Genomic DNA, 19,928 nt, shown 5'->3' with positions numbered 1-19,928 from the left:
TGTGTAACTTAGCAGAAGACAAAAGACTGATGAATATCTTTTCTCCCTATAGTTTTTCTCACTCACACACACACACACACACACACACACACACACACACACACACACACACACACACTTTCTCTCTCTCTCTCTCTCTCTCTCTCTCTCATACACAAACTTGTAAGAAACAATGCTGGGTCTTTAATTTTTCAATTTCTCTGAAATTCAAAATTATATATGCAGTGACACAACTTAACATGGTGATCATCAACTTACCAAGCCCTTGCCTGACTTCCCCAATGACCCAGCAGAACACTGTGGTCTGGGCAGGAGGTGTCTGTTGGAAGTCAACCCTGGGTCTCTGGCTTTCTCCTCAGAGCCCCCAGTATATGTCTGCCATCTTAGACACCACCCAAGGGTGCTTGCTTCTTTCTGTGCTTTTCCTCAAAGAATGGTGCAAAGTAAAGGTTCCTCGCTCATTAGTGGAGCACAGAGAAGCATCCAGCAACAGTTCCTGTGCTCCGCTGAGTGCTGGTGTGTTCGGAGAAGCGGGGATGACCGTGCCCAGAGACTGACAGCCACCACTGCTTTTTCAGGGCCCACAGCCTGTCTCCTACAGACCACCAAGCAGCTTTCTACCTGGCTCTGCAGCTGGCCATCTCCAGACAGGTCAGTGTCTCTCTCCAACCCCAACCCTTGTCCAGGGTCCCCTGGGTTTTCTTGCCTTCCTCCCTCCCCCTGAACCATACCAGCAGCAGCCAGAGACTTCTCACAGGACGATGACACCTCCTTGACTCTTCAGTCCCGTTCCTTTACACATTCCTGATGAAGACTTGGGCTTGTCAGGTTCTGCTTTTAGAGATCAGATACATTAACCTGAGGGTCCTTGTGTAGGCCAGGTAGTATCCCAGGATGACCCATGGCTTCTCCACCTGAGCAGCCCAGGAGTTATCAGCAGGACTTTGTCACTCTGATCCCTGCTTGTCATAAAGGTGCTACTGGCTGACATGCCGAGGCCACACACAGTGATGCCCCTGAGGGGAAGGTTGGCCCCATGCTCGCAGGCAGGCCCAGCTTCCCAGCTCTCTCTCTCTTCCCACATGCTGCCACTCTTGGCCCCTCCAAGGCCCTCCCGGCTGTTCTGTTCTCTGGCTGCCAGCCTGCCCACCCACCAGGTGCAAGACTCAGTAGTAGTCCAGCACATTCCTGAGTGCTGACGGAGTCGGGGGGAACCAGAGGTCAGTCCCCAGACACGCTGTTCCCTGGCAGGCTGGGCCTCCAGGGCCCCGGATTGTGAGTTGCACGCCCCTTGGCAGCCTCAGTGATTGAGGATACCAGCCTGCTCTCCTGTGGTGCTTCTTTCCTCAGAACAGGGTGGCTGCTATGTGGGCTGTCCACAGCCATTTGTCCCTCCTCAGGGTTCCCCTAACCTGCAGAGCAGTGAATGCCCACCTCCTTGCTCTTGCTCGCATTTCTCATTTATGTCTCTGACCTCACCTCAGTTTCCACAAAGACAAAGCAGGTCTGTCTACATCATTGTGGGTTTGGATGGGTGAGGTCCTCGGGATCAGAAATAGAGGAGCTCCCCACCCCATCTTCCTCGAGCTGCCTGACCCATGGGACTCTCTGAATCCCCCAGGTATGGTCTGCCCACAAATAAACACCATGACTTTTTGTGGGAGGTGCCTCCTAAGTCATACGCAGAGGACTCCAAGAGCCACTTCTAGCTATGCTCAGCCACCAGTTCAATGTTGGACAGTTTAACGTTTGCATCCAATGACACTGGGGGAGGCACTAGGACCAACCTGGTAATCTGCCAGGAAACTCTACACGCTCAACCTGGGGCTGACACCCTCTCACTGTCTCTGTCCCCTTGTTCAGGGCTGCACTTGTCCCATGAGGCTGTCAGCCTGAAGAGTGCATATGTTCACTGAGCCCAGTGTTTCGAGTGGTAGCACCGGCTGATGGGACTGGTTCCCACTGGCCTGAGGCAATGGTGGCTCAGTTTCTCTCAGAGGTCTGAGGTCTGGCTTTCCTCAGGAGCAGAAGGATAAGAGAGGTACTCCAAGATCTAGAGTCTCTCTCAGACCCTCAGGAGCTGGCCACCCCACCCAAGACATTTCACTTACTGGGACTTCACTTCCTCTCCATACAAAGGACATTACCCTAGGTGAAGTACTCCTAAGAACACTGTCCCTGTGAAAAATGCTTTCCCAAATGTGATGGCTTTATTCTTGCAGTGGATTCAGGCATCCCCTCTAGCCTGCACTTACAACTTGAATCCACCAGAAATGGAGTTTCAGAGCTGGAGAGACATCATGGGAGTGATGTCTTCCATGTGGCTGGCTCTGGTTCCATCCAGCCTCACATGGACCCACCCCCCCACATACACACACATACTGCCCCCTCCAGGCACTAAACAATTCTGGGAACAAATCGCAAGCAATAGTATGGAAAATGACATTTCAAAGCAGGAAACTAAGTAGGTCTAGGAGAGACAGAGCCATGGTTTCCTAAGGATTTAAAAGACTGTGGGCTGAAGAGTCCTGGAGTGATGGAGCTGGAGGGGCGCTGGTGCCAGAATGTCTTCCTCTGCCACTGTGGTCCAAAATCCAGCTCCAGGCTCTACTTTGCCCTCGTGGGTGATGAACCTGGGGGGAGTCTGCTTGTTCAGGCATCCATCATGTGCGCATCTTGCCAGCCCTGCTGCTGGGAGGGACTGTAAAGCTCATCTGGAATAGCTGGGCAGTGGGAAGTGTAAGATGCTCCCACCCCATTTGAATTTGTTCAAGTGGAACATGGTGCTGTGATTTTTTTTTTCTTGGATGAGGTTATTTGGGGTTGTAGCTTTTGAACGGGGGAACAGGGTCGCATTCATTTGCATGTATTTTTCATGGAACAATTGGGAGAAATGAATTGAAGAAGAATTGCAGGTGTCTCCTCATTTGAAAATCCCTGCTAAGGGTTTGTGACTTACTATATGCTGAAATTTCAGCACTAACTACTTTTTAAAAATCGAGGCCAGTTCAGCTAGGGCCGTTCCATTCCACTGCAAACCCTGGCACCGTGTCTGCATCTTCATTTAGAGTGAAATTATCTTGGGTATCATCAAAAGCAGATCTGTTCTGTGGAAGAAGAGTGTTTATTTCAAGAGAAGGAACAGATTTGGGATTGGCGGTCATACCAAGATGTGAGGCCTTACAAACGAGAGAGAGAGAGAGAGAGAGAGAGAGAGAGAGAGAGAGAGAGAGAGAGGAGAGAGAGAAGAGAGGAGAGAAAGAGGAGAGAGAGGAGAGAGAGAGAGAGAGAGAGAGAGAGAGAGAGAGAGAGAGAGAGAGAGAGAGAGAGAGAGACCTAACCACATCCATGTCTATGGCTGATGGCCTGGGTCAGGCCCATATGGAGACCATCAAGACAAGCACAAGCATTTCAACTCTTAGGCCAGGGGAGTGGGTACCCTAAGGGAGGGGAAATATCTGGCAAAGGACAGAACTGAGCTTTTAGCAAATGTACTTCCATTGAAGATACCATAGACACTGTTGACTTTCAGTAGTCCACACCCAAAGATATGTGGGAGGCAGTGTTGCCTCAAAACATACAAAGCTTGTTTTTAAAATAGCCAATGAAAGATAGATGCAGAGCAATTTCTCTGATAGGTGGAACTTACAGTTACAGGGCGAGGAAAAACAAACGTCCAAGGAATTGTCACAGAACTGAGTCGGGAGGTCTGAACAGGAAGGGCCTTCAGGACCTTGGTAGACAGAAATGGGGTAAGGCGTTGGAGTGTTGCATGTTCAAAACCATCATTAATGCCTTGTCAATCAATACCTCAGTCAAGATTTCAAAATAGGCACTAGAGTGATATAGGTAGTACAGCTGGTAGGGTGGCTGCTTCATGTTTTGACCCATGTTTGATCTCCAGCACAACCTAATGTCACCCCCAAGCCCCATGAAGAATGAGCCCAAAGCCAGAAATAAGTCCTGATCATCTACCACCTAGTGTGATCTCCCCCCTAAAGGAAAGAGTAATAAAATTACTTTAAAATAAAATAAAATAGGAGGAAAGAAAAAAAGAAAAAATAATAACACATACATACCCAAAAAAATTCTGCCTTCCAAACTGCCCATGGCCCCATTGAAGTGACTTCTGATATTGGACAGAGTGTTTTCAGCTGTGGGCATATGTTGAAATTGTTCTGTGGGGTTTTTTTTTTCCCTCTAGATTCCAGAGGCTCTGGGTTATGTCCGCCAGGCTCTCCAGCTGCAGGGTGATGATGCCAATTCACTGCACCTCCTGGCCCTCCTGCTGTCAGCGCAGAAGCATTACCACGACGCTCTCAATATCATCGACATGGCATTGAGCGAGTACCCAGAGAACTTCATGTGAGTGGCCCCGCAGGGCTGGCCCTGCTGTTCTCTCTGACCCCTGTGCCTTGCCTGTACGACTTTTTTACGACTCTGAGAAATGAAGATCCTCACAGGGTGCACTGACTGAGTTCAAAGGCACTGTTCTCACCTCCATTGTTTTTCTTTGGGCAACACAGGTGATGTCTAGACGATTGTGGATGCAGTTTTATAGCGGTGCCTTCCATTTCTAAACGTACTATATAGGAAAAAGGTATCAATGGCTAACTTCATGGAAATCCAGGCTTAGAGTGGGGCAGGGCATGTTTTTGAGTTGTTTTAAAGTCAGCTGGAAGAGAAATATGAAGGAAATACTAAGGGAGGTGTATACAGTGTGGCCGAGGTTTTTCTGGGCACAGCCCCATGATGGGCACTGGGGCAGAGGTGCCTAGTTCTACCTGTTTGTTCAACCTGTGTGGCCTGCTTGCCTTCTGCTGAGCAGGGGGTGTTAATTCTTTAGAAAACTTAGACCGATATACTCACCCTCTTTTGTGCCTTGGTTTTATTCTCCAGAAAATGGAATTCTTTAAGTCAACCCATTCTCTGTGCATTACCAACAAATGTGGCTGGAAGCTGCATCATACCCCAAGTGGTCTCAGACTGTTCCTGGATCCAGGCCTGCTGGCCAGACCCTTTATCTTACCGGCTGCCCTAGTACCATTTTGCCCCCACTGCAGTAGCCTAGTAACCAGTAAACTGTGGCTGGAAGCCATCTAAGGGATGGGAGAAGCTAGAGACAGAGTCTCCTTCCCCCAATCTCCTCTCCTTTCCCCCAGTCTGCCCCCCTCCGCTGGCAATTCTCTTGGTGTGACAAGTTTTAGGCTCTGGTGAGCATTCAGTGGGCTGGGTGTGGCTGTATTTCTCTGCCTCGCTACACCGCACTGTGCTTCTCACCAGTGCATGTCAGCAGTTTTCAGTGGGAAATCGGTGCCCATGTTTCCATTCCAAATATTTCTTTGTCTTCAAGTGAAAAGGGCATTTCTCTTCTCGCCCTCTGGAAAATTCTCCCGGTAATCCCAGAGAACTCTGACCAGAGGCTTCTTCAGCTATTTCTGCAGCATGACTTAAAGAGCTTGGCTGCCGTGCCGGGCTTCTTGCAGGGCCTCCAGCCTGCTCTTGTGCACATGAAGCAGATGTCTGGACAGGATCCAGAGTGAGGCAGTCGCCACTGAGCCTGCCCGTTTGCTCTTCACGAAGTGATGCGCCGCTGCTGCCCTGCCGCTAACTTCAGATATTCTTCCCATCAATATTTATAAAGCGCCTTTTCCCCCACGCCTGCCACCCCGAACACTTTAATTCGAATGCTAGACACGAGAGCATGTGGCTCCGCGCCGGTGTCATCCGAGGAGAGGGCACGTATTAGACAAATAGCGACGCCAGCCAGGGAGCCATCAACAGTGCCGGCTAAGAGGGAGGTGCTTCCGAGTGACAGCAGCTGACAGTCTTTTCAAGTAGTCGAAGTCAGGAACAGCAGTAGGAGAGATATTTGAGGAACGCAGGCCTGTTATTTTAATGTTAAGCTGGGAGCTCAAAAAAAAAAAAAAAAGGCAGAGCACGTGGCAGCAGGTCTGAGAACAGCCGATCGCTTGTTTGCTTTTAAAATATTTGTATTTCTTCCTTTGTCATGGAAAAAAACTTCTTCCCCTCCCCGGGAAGACTTTCTTGAGAGGTGGAGCCAGATGTAGTCAGTGAATGCCACCTGCAAGCTAAATAGAGGTAGGTGGGCACTGCTGCTTATGAGGAATGACTCCCTGTTGCAGCTGGAGCCTCCTGGAAGCTTGGGGATGCCTGAGGTTTCTTGTGTCTCTCTACCCTCCCTGCCCAAGGCTGAGTTGGCAGTTGTGGTTCCCCAATTCCTGCTTCACGGAGGTACTTGCACTTCTGTTCTTGTCTCTCGACAGGGTGCAAAGAAGGGCACGACTTTGGGGGCCTTTCTAAAGCTTATTCAGAGAACTGAAACACCAGCTTCTCAGCTTTGTGTCACTAGTGAGGGTCGGTGACCCTGAAAAATTTAGCTGCTTTTCTGTGGACATTGAGCTGGCCAGGAGCGGACACTCAGGGCACTGGACATGGTGATGGCTCAGTCCCTGCTGGGAGCCCCTCGTATGATTTGATCACCTCAACTTTTATTGCACGACACTTTAGAATTAGAAATATGCACGCCCATTAGAATTGCTTTCTTAGGGCCTGAAAGGTAGCACACAGCCGACCCAGGATGGACAGTGGTTCGAATCCCAGTGTACTATCTGGTCCCCCGAGTCTTCCAGGAGCGACTTCTGAGCACAGAACCAGGAGTAACCCCTGAGCGCTGCCGGGTGTGACCCAAAAACATAACAAAACAAAACAAAAAGAATTTTTTATCTTATCCACTATAGAGTAGAGGTAGGCAGACTGTTGAGTACCATCTGCATCATGTTCCGGCTGACTCGCAAATAGCACCTGTGAATGTCCAGGCATCCCCACCTGCCCATTCTGTCCATTTTGCCTCCCCCACCTCATGCCACACAGGTTAGCCTCCATCCCAAACTTGACGTTCATCTCCATCTCTTTTGTTCCTTTACCACATGTTTGGGTCCTAAGTAATTACAAAGTCTACTTTGCTTCTTTCCTTCATTTTCTTTTCAATGGAATAATATTAAATACTTTAAATATTAAATACTCCTTGCTTGTGTTGTCTTGTGTATTCCTAAGGCTCCTATTCCTCGCATGTTCCATATAGCCCCAGTTTATTCATTCACAGCCATGAATAGTAGTTATTGTACAAATATATTGAGGTTTGTTTCTGCAGCTGCTCATGAGTGGCTCTGGTGGCCATGCTTGATTCTCAGCTATTCCGAACAGCTTCTCTGCCCCAGTGGTTCCTGTATGGTCTTTTGGCATCTTTCTTTACCAAGCAATTTCAACTGGGCTCATCTGTGTGAGATCAGAATGATTGGTTTCTATAATAAGTTTTGATAGAATTCTCCTGTAAAACTATCCAAGGCTACATCATTTTTCTATGACAAGGTCCTGATGCCTTTGAAAAATGATTATAGGATATTCTGGTTTTCTGTTTTATTTTCTTAAGCTATGTATAATGATAAGTTGTTTCAGAGCTAAAGTAATATTACAGCAGGTAAGGCTCTTCCCTTGTAGGTAGCTGGTCTGGGTTTGATCCCAGCATTTCATATGGCCCCCCAAGTTTCATCAGGTTTGATCCCTGAGCACAGTGCCAGGAGTAAGCCCTGAGTATAGCCAGTATGCTCCCCAAACTAAAAAAAAAAAACAAAACCTAAATAAATAATACATTGAGGGGTCAAAGAGATAGCACAGTGGTGGGACATTTGCCTTGCACGCAGCCTATCCAGGACAGACGGTGGTTTGAATCTCGACATCCCATATGGTCCCTTTTGTCTGCCAGGGGCAATTTCTGAGCATAGAGCCAGGAGTGACCCCTCAGCACCATAGGATGTGACCCAACCCCCCCCCATAAAAAAACCAAACGCATTGCATTAAATAACATATTTGAAAGATACATCTAATTTTTTTTAACTTGGATCCATACCTAGTCGTGCTTCTGGCTCTGTGCTCAGGGTTCACACCTGGTGGGCTCAGGGAACCATATGGGATGTTGGGGATCAAACCCTGTTCAGCCACATACAAGACAAGCACTCTACATACTGGCCCCAAGTCTTTTCATTTCAATATTATTTAATGTGTCTTTTAAAAATATTTCCTTGTACAGTCTTTCCAGAAATGTATTTGTTACACTGATATTTTCAAATAAACAGTAGCTTTTTTATGATCTTAACTAATTTTTATTTTATTGATTTCTCATCTTTCTATTGCGTCATTCTATTTTCCTTTAATTTTTTTCTATTTGATTTTAGTTTAGCTCCCTTCTTATTTTTTTTTTCTTTTGTGGGAGGGAGGCAAACCCAGCATTGCTCAGGACTTACTCCTGACTCTGTGCTCAGGGATCACTGTGAGAGGTTCTGGAGACTATACAGGGTCTTAAGTTGGCTGCATGCAAGCTAAACACGCTATCTGCTGTATTTGGGCTTCATTCTTTTTTTGGGTCACACTCGGTAGTACTCAGGGATTACTCCTGGCTTTACACTCAGAAATCTCCCCTGGCAGGCAGTGGGGACCATATGGGATGCCAGGATTTGAACCACTGTCCTTCTGCATGGAAGGCAAACGCCTTACCTCCATGCTATCTCGCTGGCCCTGGGCTTCATTCTTTATTTTTACATTGATGTTTTGCTCCTTAGTTGCTCTCTCTTCATTATTTTCTGTTTTGGTTTTGGGGACACACCCGGTGGCACTCAGAGGTTACTCCTGGTTTTGTGCACTGAAATCGCTCCTGTCAGGCTAGGAGAGTGGGGCACATGGGATGCCAGGAATCAAACCCGACTCTGTCCCAGTCGGCAGGATGCAAGGCAAATGTCCTATCACTGTGCTCTCTCTCCACTTCCCCCCCTTTTTGTCTGCTTTTCTTTTGTTGTTTTTTGGTTTGGGACTATACCCAACTGTGTTCAGGGCTTATTCCTGGTTTTATGCTCAGGGGACCACATGGCTGTCAGGAATGGAACCTGGGCTGGTCACACACAAGGCAAGTGCCTTCCATTCTACTCCCTCTCCAGTCTTATATCTGTCATTTTTATGTGTTATTTTTGTTTTTGTTGTTGTTCTTCCCATGTTGCCTTTAACTTAGTGGAAAGGAATTTTTAAATTGTATTCTATTCCTTATCAAATTATCAGATAATAATTTGCAACATTATGAAATTTCAAAATTTAGCTTCACCCTTTCTGTGTATAGTTATAGTTTCCATTCTATATATAGTCTCCACTACCACCATCAAAGTCCCTTCAAAACCCACACAAGATCCCTGAGCTAATTTTTCCCTTTCCCTCCAATAACTATCACAGTTTTCACTAAATCTAGGAGTCTTATTTTTATTTTTATTTTTATTTTTTTTGTTTTGAGGCCACATCTGGTGGTGCTCAGGGCTTACTCTTGGCTCTGCACTCAGAAATCGCTCCTGGAAGGCTCAGGGGACCATATGAGATGCCAGGAATCGAATCCGGGTTCATCCCAGGTCGACCATGTGCAAGGTAAATGCCCTACTGCTGTGCTATCGCTCCACCTCCAGGAGTCATTTTTAAATTTTTTTTTGGGGGGGGGGATTTTGGGAGGCCATGGTGGTTCTCTAGGGCTACACTGAGCTCTGAATTTTGGGGGTTCTCCCCATGGTGATCAGGTGACCACACAGTGCCAGAGATGTAAGTCAGGGATCCCACATGCAAAGCTTATACTCTACAGCCTGCTGAGCTGACTCTTCAACACCTAGAAATTTGGTTTTCTTGGATTTTGTCAGTTTATTTACTTTATATTCCTCATAAGCCTTAAGCCAGACACATACTGCCTTTCCCTGCCTGACTCATTCACTTGACACTTCAAACTACCTGCATTTTATCCCAGGGAAAAGACACAGTTTCATCTTTTTTTGTTTTTGTTTTTGTTTTTTTGGTTGTTTTTTGTTGTTGTTGTTGTTTGGTTTTTCGGGCCACACCCATTTCATCTTTTTTAATGTCAGAGTATCAATCCACTGAGCAAATATTCCACCACTTCTTTATCCAGTCTTCTGTTATGGGCTTAGTTTATGTCTGATGTCTTATACAGTCTTATGTCTGTTTCTTGTTCTGGTATTGCAAATAATGCTGCTATGAACTTAGAGGAACAAATACCCTTTCAAGTTACTGTTTTCGTGTCCTTTGGATATGCACCTAGAAATGTTATTGCTGGATCACAGGAATTTCCATTGTTTCTTTTTCTCCCCCCACCCCCTTGGTTTCGGGCCACACCCAGAAGTACCCAGGATTTACTCAGGGTTTACTCCTGGCTTTGTGCTCAGGTATCACTCCTGGTGGGGCTTGCTGGACTAGATGTAGTGCCAGGGATCAAGCCTGGGTCAGCCACGTTGCAAGGCAAGCATCAGCTGTACTCTCGCTCTGACCCTAAAATTTCTCTTTTTTTTTTTTAAGAAGTCTCCATTTTCCATATTGACTTCATCAATTTATGTTTTCACCAACAGTGTACCAGAGTTCCTTTCTCTCTACTTCCTTTAGCAGAACTTTTTTCCAATCTTTTTTTTTTTTTTATCTAGGTCATTCTCAGGGGGAGGGCCCTAGTTGGCATCACCCTGTTGGGTCTACAGGTAGTGATAGTTGAACTTCTGAACCCATTTAGATTTCTTTCATTTCTTTCATTTCTTTCATTTCCTTCCTTCCTTCCTTCCTTCCTTCCTTCCTTCCTTCCTTCCTTCTTTCCTTTCTTTCTTCTTTTGCCTTTTTTTGGGCCACACCCTATAATGCTCAAGGGTTATTTCTGGCTATATGCTCAGAAATCGCACCTGGCTCTCGGGGACCATATGGGATGTTGGGGATCGAACCAAAGTCTGACCTGGATTGGCCATGTGCAAGGCAAACACCCTACCGCTGTGCTATCACTTCAAGCCCTCTTTTATTTCTTAGTTCTTATCTTACAGCAGTAGAGAGGACTTCCAGAATTACGTAGAATAACAGGAGTGAACTTGGGCATGCTTGTCTTATGCCTAAAATGAGAGAAAATAATTCCAGTTTTTCTCCATTAGGGACAGTGTTCACTGTGAAATTGTGTTTATATTATCTCTTTTTTCCACTGAGTTGGTTATATTCTGTTGCTGTTGTGGAGTGCTCTCTATATTTAGATATCAGCCCCCTGGCAGATAGATGATGTGCAAATACCTTCTCCCAATTCTTGCATGTTTTTAAAACTCGGTAACTATCAAATAGTTAAAGCCAAAGAATGCAACGTTAATGTGTTCTCATTATGTAATAAGCATCTGCAAGACATTGTAAGTTTTCTCCGAATGTGCATTTTTGTATATTGAACTATGTTCATAATTTCAGGTATGCTTGTATTAAGAGCCTCAAGCCTTTTTTTTTTTTTAATTTTAGTTTTTAGGTCACACCTGGTGATGCTGAGGGCTTACTCCTGGCTCTTCCCTCAGGAATCACTCCTGGCAGTGCTCAGGGACCATATGAGATGACAAAGATCAAACCCCCCATTGGCCTTATGTAAGGCAAGCACCCCACCCACTGTACTGTTGCTCCAGCCCAGTCCTTTTCCTTTGGCAGTTCTCAGAAATTGTCCTTTTTTTTTTTTTTTTTGGTTTTTGGTTTTGGGGTCATACCCGGCAGCACTCAGGGGTTACTCCTGGCTCTATGCTCAGAAATCGTTCCTGGCAGGCTCGGGGGACCACATGGGATGCCAGAATTTGAACCACTGCCCTTCTGCATGCAAGGCAAATGCCCTACCTTCATGTTATCTCTCCAGCCCCAGAAATTGTTCTTCTTATTTATTACATTCCACCAGTAATTTTCTTCCTGGGTTGTAAAAGGTAGGAGTAGGTACCATTTGCTGTTTAGAACAGTGGTCTCTCCTCTCATCAAGTTCACTTGGATCAGACCTTCACAGACTTTGTATTTCTGTCAGGGAATTTTCATTTTTTGATAAAACATTAGGATGAGAGCTGACAGTCACTCTGAAATTTTGGAAAATATGTCAGATAGTGTTTTTCTTCTGGAGCAGAGTCCATAGAGGTAGTGTAATCTATGCTCATCAGCATGTCGTGCCAGGTCAGGACAAATCCGGGCAACTAGTGCCAGGGATTCTCTCTTGTCCTGAGACAAACTGTGGTCTTGTGACTTTCCTAATCAAGGATCTTTTTATATTTGATGTTACTTTCTTTTTTGTTTTGATTTTGGGCCACACCCAGCAGTGTTCAGGAGTGAATCCTAGCTCTGCCCTCAGAGGTTACTCCTGGCAGGCTCAGGAGATCATATGGGATGCTGGGGATTTGCCCCAGGTCAGCCATGTAGAAGGCAAATTCCCTACCTGCTTTGTTATCATTCTGGCCCCTGATGTTTCTTTCTTTTTTTTTTACCATGAAAGTGAATTTATTACAAGTCAGATTTTGAGTAGCATATTTACATACAAAACTCCATCTATGGGGCTGTAAGACATTTGCCTTGCATGCTGCCAAGCAGAGACGGACTCGGTTCAATTCCTGGCACCCCATATGGTCTCCCAAGCTTGTCAGGAGCAAATTCTGAGAACAGAGCCAGGAGTAACCCCTGAGCATCACAAAGTGTGGCCCAAAAACCAATCAATTAATTAAAAACTCCAGGTACTTATGAATTTGTAATTATTTCATGGCATTGAGGTGATATTTAGCAGTGTTGAGAACATAGTTTTGGATCCCCAGATGTTCTACATCCCAGTCTTATACTGACCTCACTCTGTCCCTTGAAGTCCACTGACTGGTCTTTCACTGGTCTCTTGTTGGCTTGTTGCTGGTACTCTGCCATCTGTTACCTAGGCTACTCAGCCTACCTTTTGAGGGGATTTTATTCTTTTATTAAAAAACAGAGATTGTACACACCCTTATCTGGACACTCTGAGAGATCCTCAAATCAACAGTGCATGTACTTACCCATCAATTATTACCACAAAACACGGGAAAATAAGAGTAGTTTTTGTTTCTGCTTTTAGGGCTACACATAGCTGTGCTCAGGGTTTACTCCTGGCTCTGTGCTCAGGGATCACTTCTGGTGGGAATCTGGGAAGCCTATGGGATGTTGATGATTGAACCCTGAATGGCTGCGTGATAGGCAAGCCTTCTACTCACTGTGCTATTGCTTTAGCCCCAAGAAAGTAAATTTTGATGCCTCACAGGGAGGCATAAGGATCCCACAAATACCAGTGGGATGTTATGGTATTTTTAACAACTCTGTTTATGTTTTCACTGCACATTTTCCTAGCCACAGCATTGACTCTGGGAAACATTAGAATCAATGTTTCGCTCACTTGAATGGAATGCCACGTCTTCTGCTATAATATTCTACCCATGGCCCTATAAAGGTGGAAGTAGGTGGTCAGCCCATTGCCAATAGTCGCTGTCTGTGCAGGAAAAATAAATGTACAGCCTTTACTCGAACTCTCATCAGCCACTCTTTCCCTGCAGTAATAGCTCATAGCATTTTACCCTTCTTTGTGGCAGGCAGTGCTTAACCAAACAACCCTTTTTAGCCAGTCTAATCATCACAAGATAACATAATCATCTCCATTTTGCAAATGCAACCAAGGCACAGAGAACAGGAGCAATTTGTCCAAGATGACTTGCCTAGTAAGGGCGTTGCCATGCTTTGAGGCTGGGCCATCCGCCCCTGATATCTGTCCTCTGGCCATCGCCTTAGAAGCTCTGTGTTTGCTCCAAATCCCATGCGGCATATGCTGCGTGGGGTGCAGGAGGGAGGTGGGCAGTGGATGCGCTCCCTGATCAAGAGAAAGACAACCATGCACTGAAGCGAGCAGTCCAGCTCAGCAGTAAGCTAGAAAATATGGGTAGGACCATGCCTTACTTGAATGGACTAGGTCTCCGTATCTGGTTCGGTTTGGTTTTCTAAAGCACTGGCAACTAACACTGTGACTTGTCTTCACTCTCATACACAGACAGACTCTTAGAGAAATTCCATTTAAGTGGAAATAGCAGATTGAGTAATGTTTTGATACAGTGATGACTGAGAGGCCAGGTGTTAATGGGCTATTTTTATGCCTGAGCTGAGTGATGGAGCAATGAATATGCCCATTAAATTTGCATTTGATAGAAAGTTGGACCATAAGGACAGAAGCTCTTCATCTCATTTAATTAGAGAAATGATCCATCGATGCCCCAAGGACACACTGGAGGGCTGCGCCCAAGGTAACCAGGCCAGATTCCCCTCTCTTACATATAGACTGGGAAGGGGTCTTGGGACAAAGGAAAATCGCAGCAGCATGGAAGATACCCAGGATGTCTTCATAGTAATTCAGGAGCTTATTTACAATTAACATTTGATTTTTTTTTAATGGACAGATGACTTGAAGACTCTCCTCCAAAGAAGCGATTCAGCTGACCAGTATGTGGTTGCAACATTCTTAGCATCACTAATTCACTAGCAAATTCAAGTGCAAACCTCAGTGAGACCTCACTTTATATCTACTAGGATATCTTTTATATACCACAGATCAGAGAGGTAGCCAGTGTTGGTGAAGATGCGGAGAAACCGGAAGCCTTCGCTCTACTGGTGGGAGTGTAACATGCTTCTGCGGGAAACATTATAGAAGCTCCTCAAAATACTAAAAATGGATTATTGGGGACAGAGAAATAGTACAGGGGGTAAGGTGCTTGCCTTGCAAGTGTTTAAGGACTCTTGTGGCACCAGAGATCAAACTGGGGCTGAACAAATGCAAATCATGTTCTCCACACTGCTGGAGGCCTCTCAGCATCATGGGACCTGAGCAGCACCATATTCTTGAGCTCTATAACTGAACCATTGACCTGAATGAGAGCCACCAGGACTGACCCTAGAGACCCTTGAGCATTTCTTGGGAGACCACCCTGCTCCACTCAGTGTCTCACTTCCCTCTCTTGATTAGCATGTGTGGAGTAGAAGAATTTCTAGAATCCTTGAAAAGCTGAGATGGGGTTCCTCTGCCCCTGAAGTGCTGTTCCTTTGGGCAGGGCTTCCTGAAAGAGTTAGTGCTATAGATTTGCTTTCTGCCCTCATATTAGCAATGACTGACAGGCTTTACATGGTTCTGTGAGGCTATTTCTCTCTAAAATTATAGTGGTGCAATAGGAAGACTTGCTTTCAAGTATCTCCTGCTTGCCTTGAGTTAGAAGATGCCTGTTTGGCCCTGATTCTACCCCATAATGCTTTATGCACCTCCCAGTCCCATGTCTCTCCAGAACTAGAACTAGAACTAGAACAGACCTGTCACTCTCACCTCATACCTGCTCACCCCTCACACATGAGAGCTGCAGGTCAGATACTTCTGGGCTGTAGTTATAACACTTCTCTCTGTGTGTCTCTGTTTCCTCTCTCTGTCTCCTCTCTCTCTCTCTCCCTCCCTCCTTCCCTCTCTTTCTCCCTCCCTCCCTCTTCTCTCTCTCTCTCTCTCTCTCTCTCCTCTCTCTCTCTCAGCTGCAAACCCAATGGGTCCTTCCTCTCAACATCTACACCATATGGGGCAACCCTTAGTCTATAGTGTAGAGGCACCAGGTGGGGTTAAGATGCATGACTGACGTTGGACTCAAGAAAAAAAAAAAAAGAGGGAGATAGAAATAAGCCAAATGGGGGTTTCTTGAGGTGATTTATTCAAGCTAAATATGTCCGTTGTTTGTTTGTTCTAAAAATACTGCTTGCTAGGTGGGGGAGTAGTCTAGATTGTTGACACTTTGACTGAAATAAGAAGCAAAATGTAACTGATAGGGGCCCTGACAGGAGTTCCTGCCTATCATGGGGAGGAGGCAGGACTCTGCCACACAGGATCTGCTGTACCAGCCCCACCACTGGCTACTGTGGAGCAAGGTGTCTGCTCCTAACAGGTAATCTTTGTCAGGTAACCCCAACCTCACATTTTGAAGGACCTGGCCTGGGTTAGGTGACACGGTGACAGGTGAGGCCATGGCGGGAGAAATATAAAGCAGCCTTCTTGTGTACACAAGCTGACACACTGCACAGCACTCCCTCAAGCTTCTGCCTCTTTGTGGTTAGAATTCTAGAGCTTTCTCTGGGTGAAAACCCTTAAACAGAAGTTGGCCAGAGAACAACACCTGGATTGGTTCCAAGCTGGCTCTGTTTCCAGAGAAGGGATGCTGAGGACAAGAGCCACATTCCTAAACAGCTCTTTGGGTGGTCTCCTTGGCATTAAAAAAGAGTCAACCTGTGCATTTGGGTTTGGTAGAGGAAATCAGGTGCATTTGGTAAAGGAAAGTAGATGATATTGGACTCCTGGAAAGTCTATAGTCTAGACATTTCCATCAGGCAGCAGGTGAGCTGACATCAGAACTGAGCATCAAGACTGGGCCCTTCATGAAAAAAAAAGGGGGAGCCCAGACCTTCCTGACATCATGCAGGGAAATGGGAGTTCAGGGTAGCCTCCATTCAGGGTAACCCTGGCAGAGTATAGCACAGCCATTAGGAAGCAATTGGGCAGCTCTCAGATGAACGCAGGTGTCTATTCAAAACCCCCAAGCACGGGCTTAGTGGGATCTTCAATTCCATGGAATTAAGGCAGCAAAAATGTTCTGCAGGCCTCCAAATTCTTCCTATACGTCAAATATCCTAAGTGCAGGATCCAAGGAAACTCCTGTTTCTTTAAAAAAGAGAGAAGGAAGGAAGGAAGGAAGGAAGGAAGGAAGGAAGGAAGGAAGGAAGGAAGGAAGGAAGGAAGGAAGGAAGGAAGGAAGGGAGGGAGGGAGGGAGGGAGGGAGGGAGGGAGGGAGGGAGGGAGGGAGGGAAGAGGAGGAGGAGGAGGAGGAGGAGGAGGAGGAGGAGGAGGAGGAGGAGGAGGAGGAGGTGGTGCAGAAGTAGATGGAGCAATGCCTCTTAGTGTCCCATCTGTCTTCTCATGTACTTATCTGCGGGCTCCAGTCTATGGGCTCTCAGTTGGGCTTGATACCACGCTTCCCACCATCTTGAAGAACGTTAGAGGCTGCCTGCCCCTGGCCAACTCTCTGTGTATCTGAGCTTTGCAGACTACTTGAGGTTTTTTTCCAGGCATCATTTTTACTTAGTAAGCTTATATTAATATAATCACATGTTACTATGATCGTTAGCTAAGTCAGAGGATCAAAGCGGGAGGCATTTCCCACGTCAAACGTTCAGATGACATTATGCCATTTGTGAGACATCAGTGAGACATCCCCCCTCCCCATGATTTTTGATCCCATGGAAGCACCCATCCCCACCTGACCTACATGAACTTCCAGGCTCCCCACCCCTGCCTGCTATATCAGAAGAGCTTTTTCGTAGTTTGGGGTCTCAGTCCAGCTATAAACCCTGCACCACCCCCTCCACATACCCTATCAGGCCACAGACCTCACAGGACAGCTGCAGTCTTGATTGTCCAATACCATTGTTTAGCCCCTCAGCCTGGGGTCAGAAGCCGCCTGGGGTCAGAAGCCGCCTGTGGCCTTGTGCTTTGGGGCTGCTCAAAACCCCCCTAGGCCTGCCAGGCTCCATTCCTCAAGGGCTCATCCAACTTGGAATTTCCAACCCTTTGTTGTAGCCATCACATGCTTTCTGGCAGGTCCCTTTTGATTTCTCTTACCCGCCTGATCAGTAGCCTCCAAACTACTTCTCAGTGTCAACTTCCATCTTGCTGCCCTCTCACCTGGTGGCACCTCACTTCCAGCAAGGTCAGCAATGCATGGTCACTTTGACCCCAGCTACCCTGGAAGCGAGAGTTGGGAACGGGCAAGACAGGCAGGGACCGTCTTCTCCATATGGCATTGCCCCCTGGAGTCTGTCCTGAAGCTGGTTTCCCTTCCTGTCCCCACTCAGCATCCCTGGCCTGCTCAGCCCCTAGATGGCCCCAAACTCCCCATGCCCAACATTCCCGGAACTGAGCTTCCAAGTGAAGCTCCTCTGATGCAGCTTCTCCAGATAAGACTGTGGGTGAAGGCGGTCCACTCAGTCCTTCACCCAGGCAGGAACCAAGTAGTGATGCTTGTCTAGAGTCTCTCCCCAAACTCCCATGTTTTTCCCCCAAGTTCTTCCTCAGCAGTCTGTGTGAGGCTTATTCAGTCTGAGATGGTAGAAATATCTGCCCTTGAGCTTGAACTTAGGGCCCACCTCCCACATCCCTCTGGCTGCATGGTGATGCTCACCACCCCTCTGTCCATCTACTTTGGTTTCCTGCCTGTGACCCTCACATGTCATGGCCCTGTAACACTAGACTGTGGGAATTCTTGGGGAGAAGTTTCCTCCTCCTCCTCCTCCTCTACCACCACCACCACCACCCCCACCACCACACCCCTCACCACCCCACCCCCACCCAACCAACCAACCACCACCATCATCATCATCACCCTCGAAAGGAGAGTTGAACTTCAGGAAGGGGATCAACCACATAGATATGAAGAAACAGATCACAAGTAATTGGTTTTCTTTTCTCTTTTCTTCTTTTCTCTTCCTTTATTTTTATCTTTTATTTTATTTTTTTTTCTTTTTCTCTTTTTTGTTTTTGAGCCACTCCTGGCAGTTTTCAGGGCTCACTCCTGTCTCTAACAGACTCAAGGGACCTTGTGGGGTACTGGGGATCAAAATAGGGTCAACCACCTGCAAGGCAAGCACCTTACCCTCTGTACTATGGCTCAGGATGATACAAGCAATTGCTTTCTGCTTTGGGTTAGAGCTCAGTTGTGCCCAAGGATGGGGCTGGAGGGGAAAGAGTGGTGGCCTGGGGTCTGGATGATACCGTGGGCCCAGCTGAAGTGCCTTCCCAGCAAGCAAATAGAAAAAGTGAGTAACAGGAGATGTGGGGCTGTGCTATCTCTGGCAATGGTCTGGGGCATGAGAGGTGCTGGGATTGAGGGAAAGTAGAGCGAGACCACTGGTGGAATAGTTTTGGGAGGCAGGAAATATTCCAGGAGTGGCCCCGGCCCTGTAGCGTCCCTTAGGTACATTGAGGGTCATGTAAAGATAGCAAGAGTTCCATGGCCATGCTCTGAGACCTTCTCAGCTCACAGAACATCCCCCATAGTTGGCTTTGCAAGAGTTTGTTTTGGGAATCTTTTAGTAATTACAAAATAGGATGAATAAAATAATTTGTTTTCCATTTTTTAATTTGAAACTCCTTTAATTCTTTATTTGTTCTCCAGTTTCTTATGAGGTAGCAAAGTTTTACATTTAAAATATATATACAGGGACCAGAGCAATATAGTACAGTAGGGATGGTATTTGACTTGCACACTATCAACCTGGCTTCAATCCCCAGCATCCCATATGACCCACGGGTACTGCCAGGAATGATTCCTGAGTTCAGAGACAGGAGTAACCCTGGAGCATCGCTAAGCATGGGCCCGGTCCAAATAAACTGAAAAAAAAAAAACATGTATTTTTAATTTTTACTGTATAGGGATTTGCAGTACTATTAATCATACTTTTCAAACATGCATCATTTTAACCTCATACCACCATAGTAACTTCCCAGCATCCCAAGGACACACACATTCTCTCTCTCTCTCTCTCTCTCTCTCTCTCTCTCTCTCTCTCTCTCTCTCTCTCTCTCTCTTTCTCATACATGCTCATTCCTGAAGATAAAAATCTCCACTTCTGATGCCTTTGACCATTTGTTGTTCTCTTTTAATAAAATCTTTTTCTGGTAGTTCTAATGAAAAGCATCGCCCTTCATCACCATTTATTGTTCTCCTCTGATGAAATCTTCTTTCTAGTAGTTCTAATGAAAAGCATTGGCTTTCATCAATGACGGAACTTTTGCACCTGACTTCCAGAGTTGAGTTTCATTGACCACAGCAATAGCCAGGACCATGCTGGCTTGGGTGCCTGTGGAGCACAGCCCTGTGCTCCATGCTCTTGACTTCTTGTGTCATCCTCCAGTTTGCCTCTGACCCTGAGTTAGGAATCCTGAACAGTTCACGCCTGGGCCTTGTCTTCTGATTGAACCA

The 19,928-nt window shown here is 46.4% G+C and overlaps 1 protein-coding gene across 3 annotated transcripts in view; it reads left to right on the top strand.

The window, feature by feature from the left end:
- The window catches only part of TTC7B (tetratricopeptide repeat domain 7B), a 224,021-nt gene that overhangs the window by 149,529 nt on the left and 54,564 nt on the right, over window positions 1-19,928 (top strand). For all 3 annotated transcript variants that reach the window (XM_049769780.1, XM_049769779.1, XM_049769781.1), the window contains exons 14-15: window positions 579-651; window positions 4,205-4,365. In XM_049769780.1, the coding sequence (XP_049625737.1) occupies window positions 579-651; window positions 4,205-4,365 (234 nt within the window). The remainder of the gene's footprint in view (window positions 1-578; window positions 652-4,204; window positions 4,366-19,928) is intronic.

The sequence above is a fragment of the Suncus etruscus genome, chromosome 3 (genome assembly GCF_024139225.1).
Source record: "Suncus etruscus isolate mSunEtr1 chromosome 3, mSunEtr1.pri.cur, whole genome shotgun sequence".
NCBI classification, from domain to species: Eukaryota; Metazoa; Chordata; class Mammalia; order Eulipotyphla; family Soricidae; genus Suncus; species Suncus etruscus.
The sequence above is the reverse complement of the archived record's forward strand: the minus strand, read 5'-3'. Positions and strand labels throughout refer to the sequence as shown.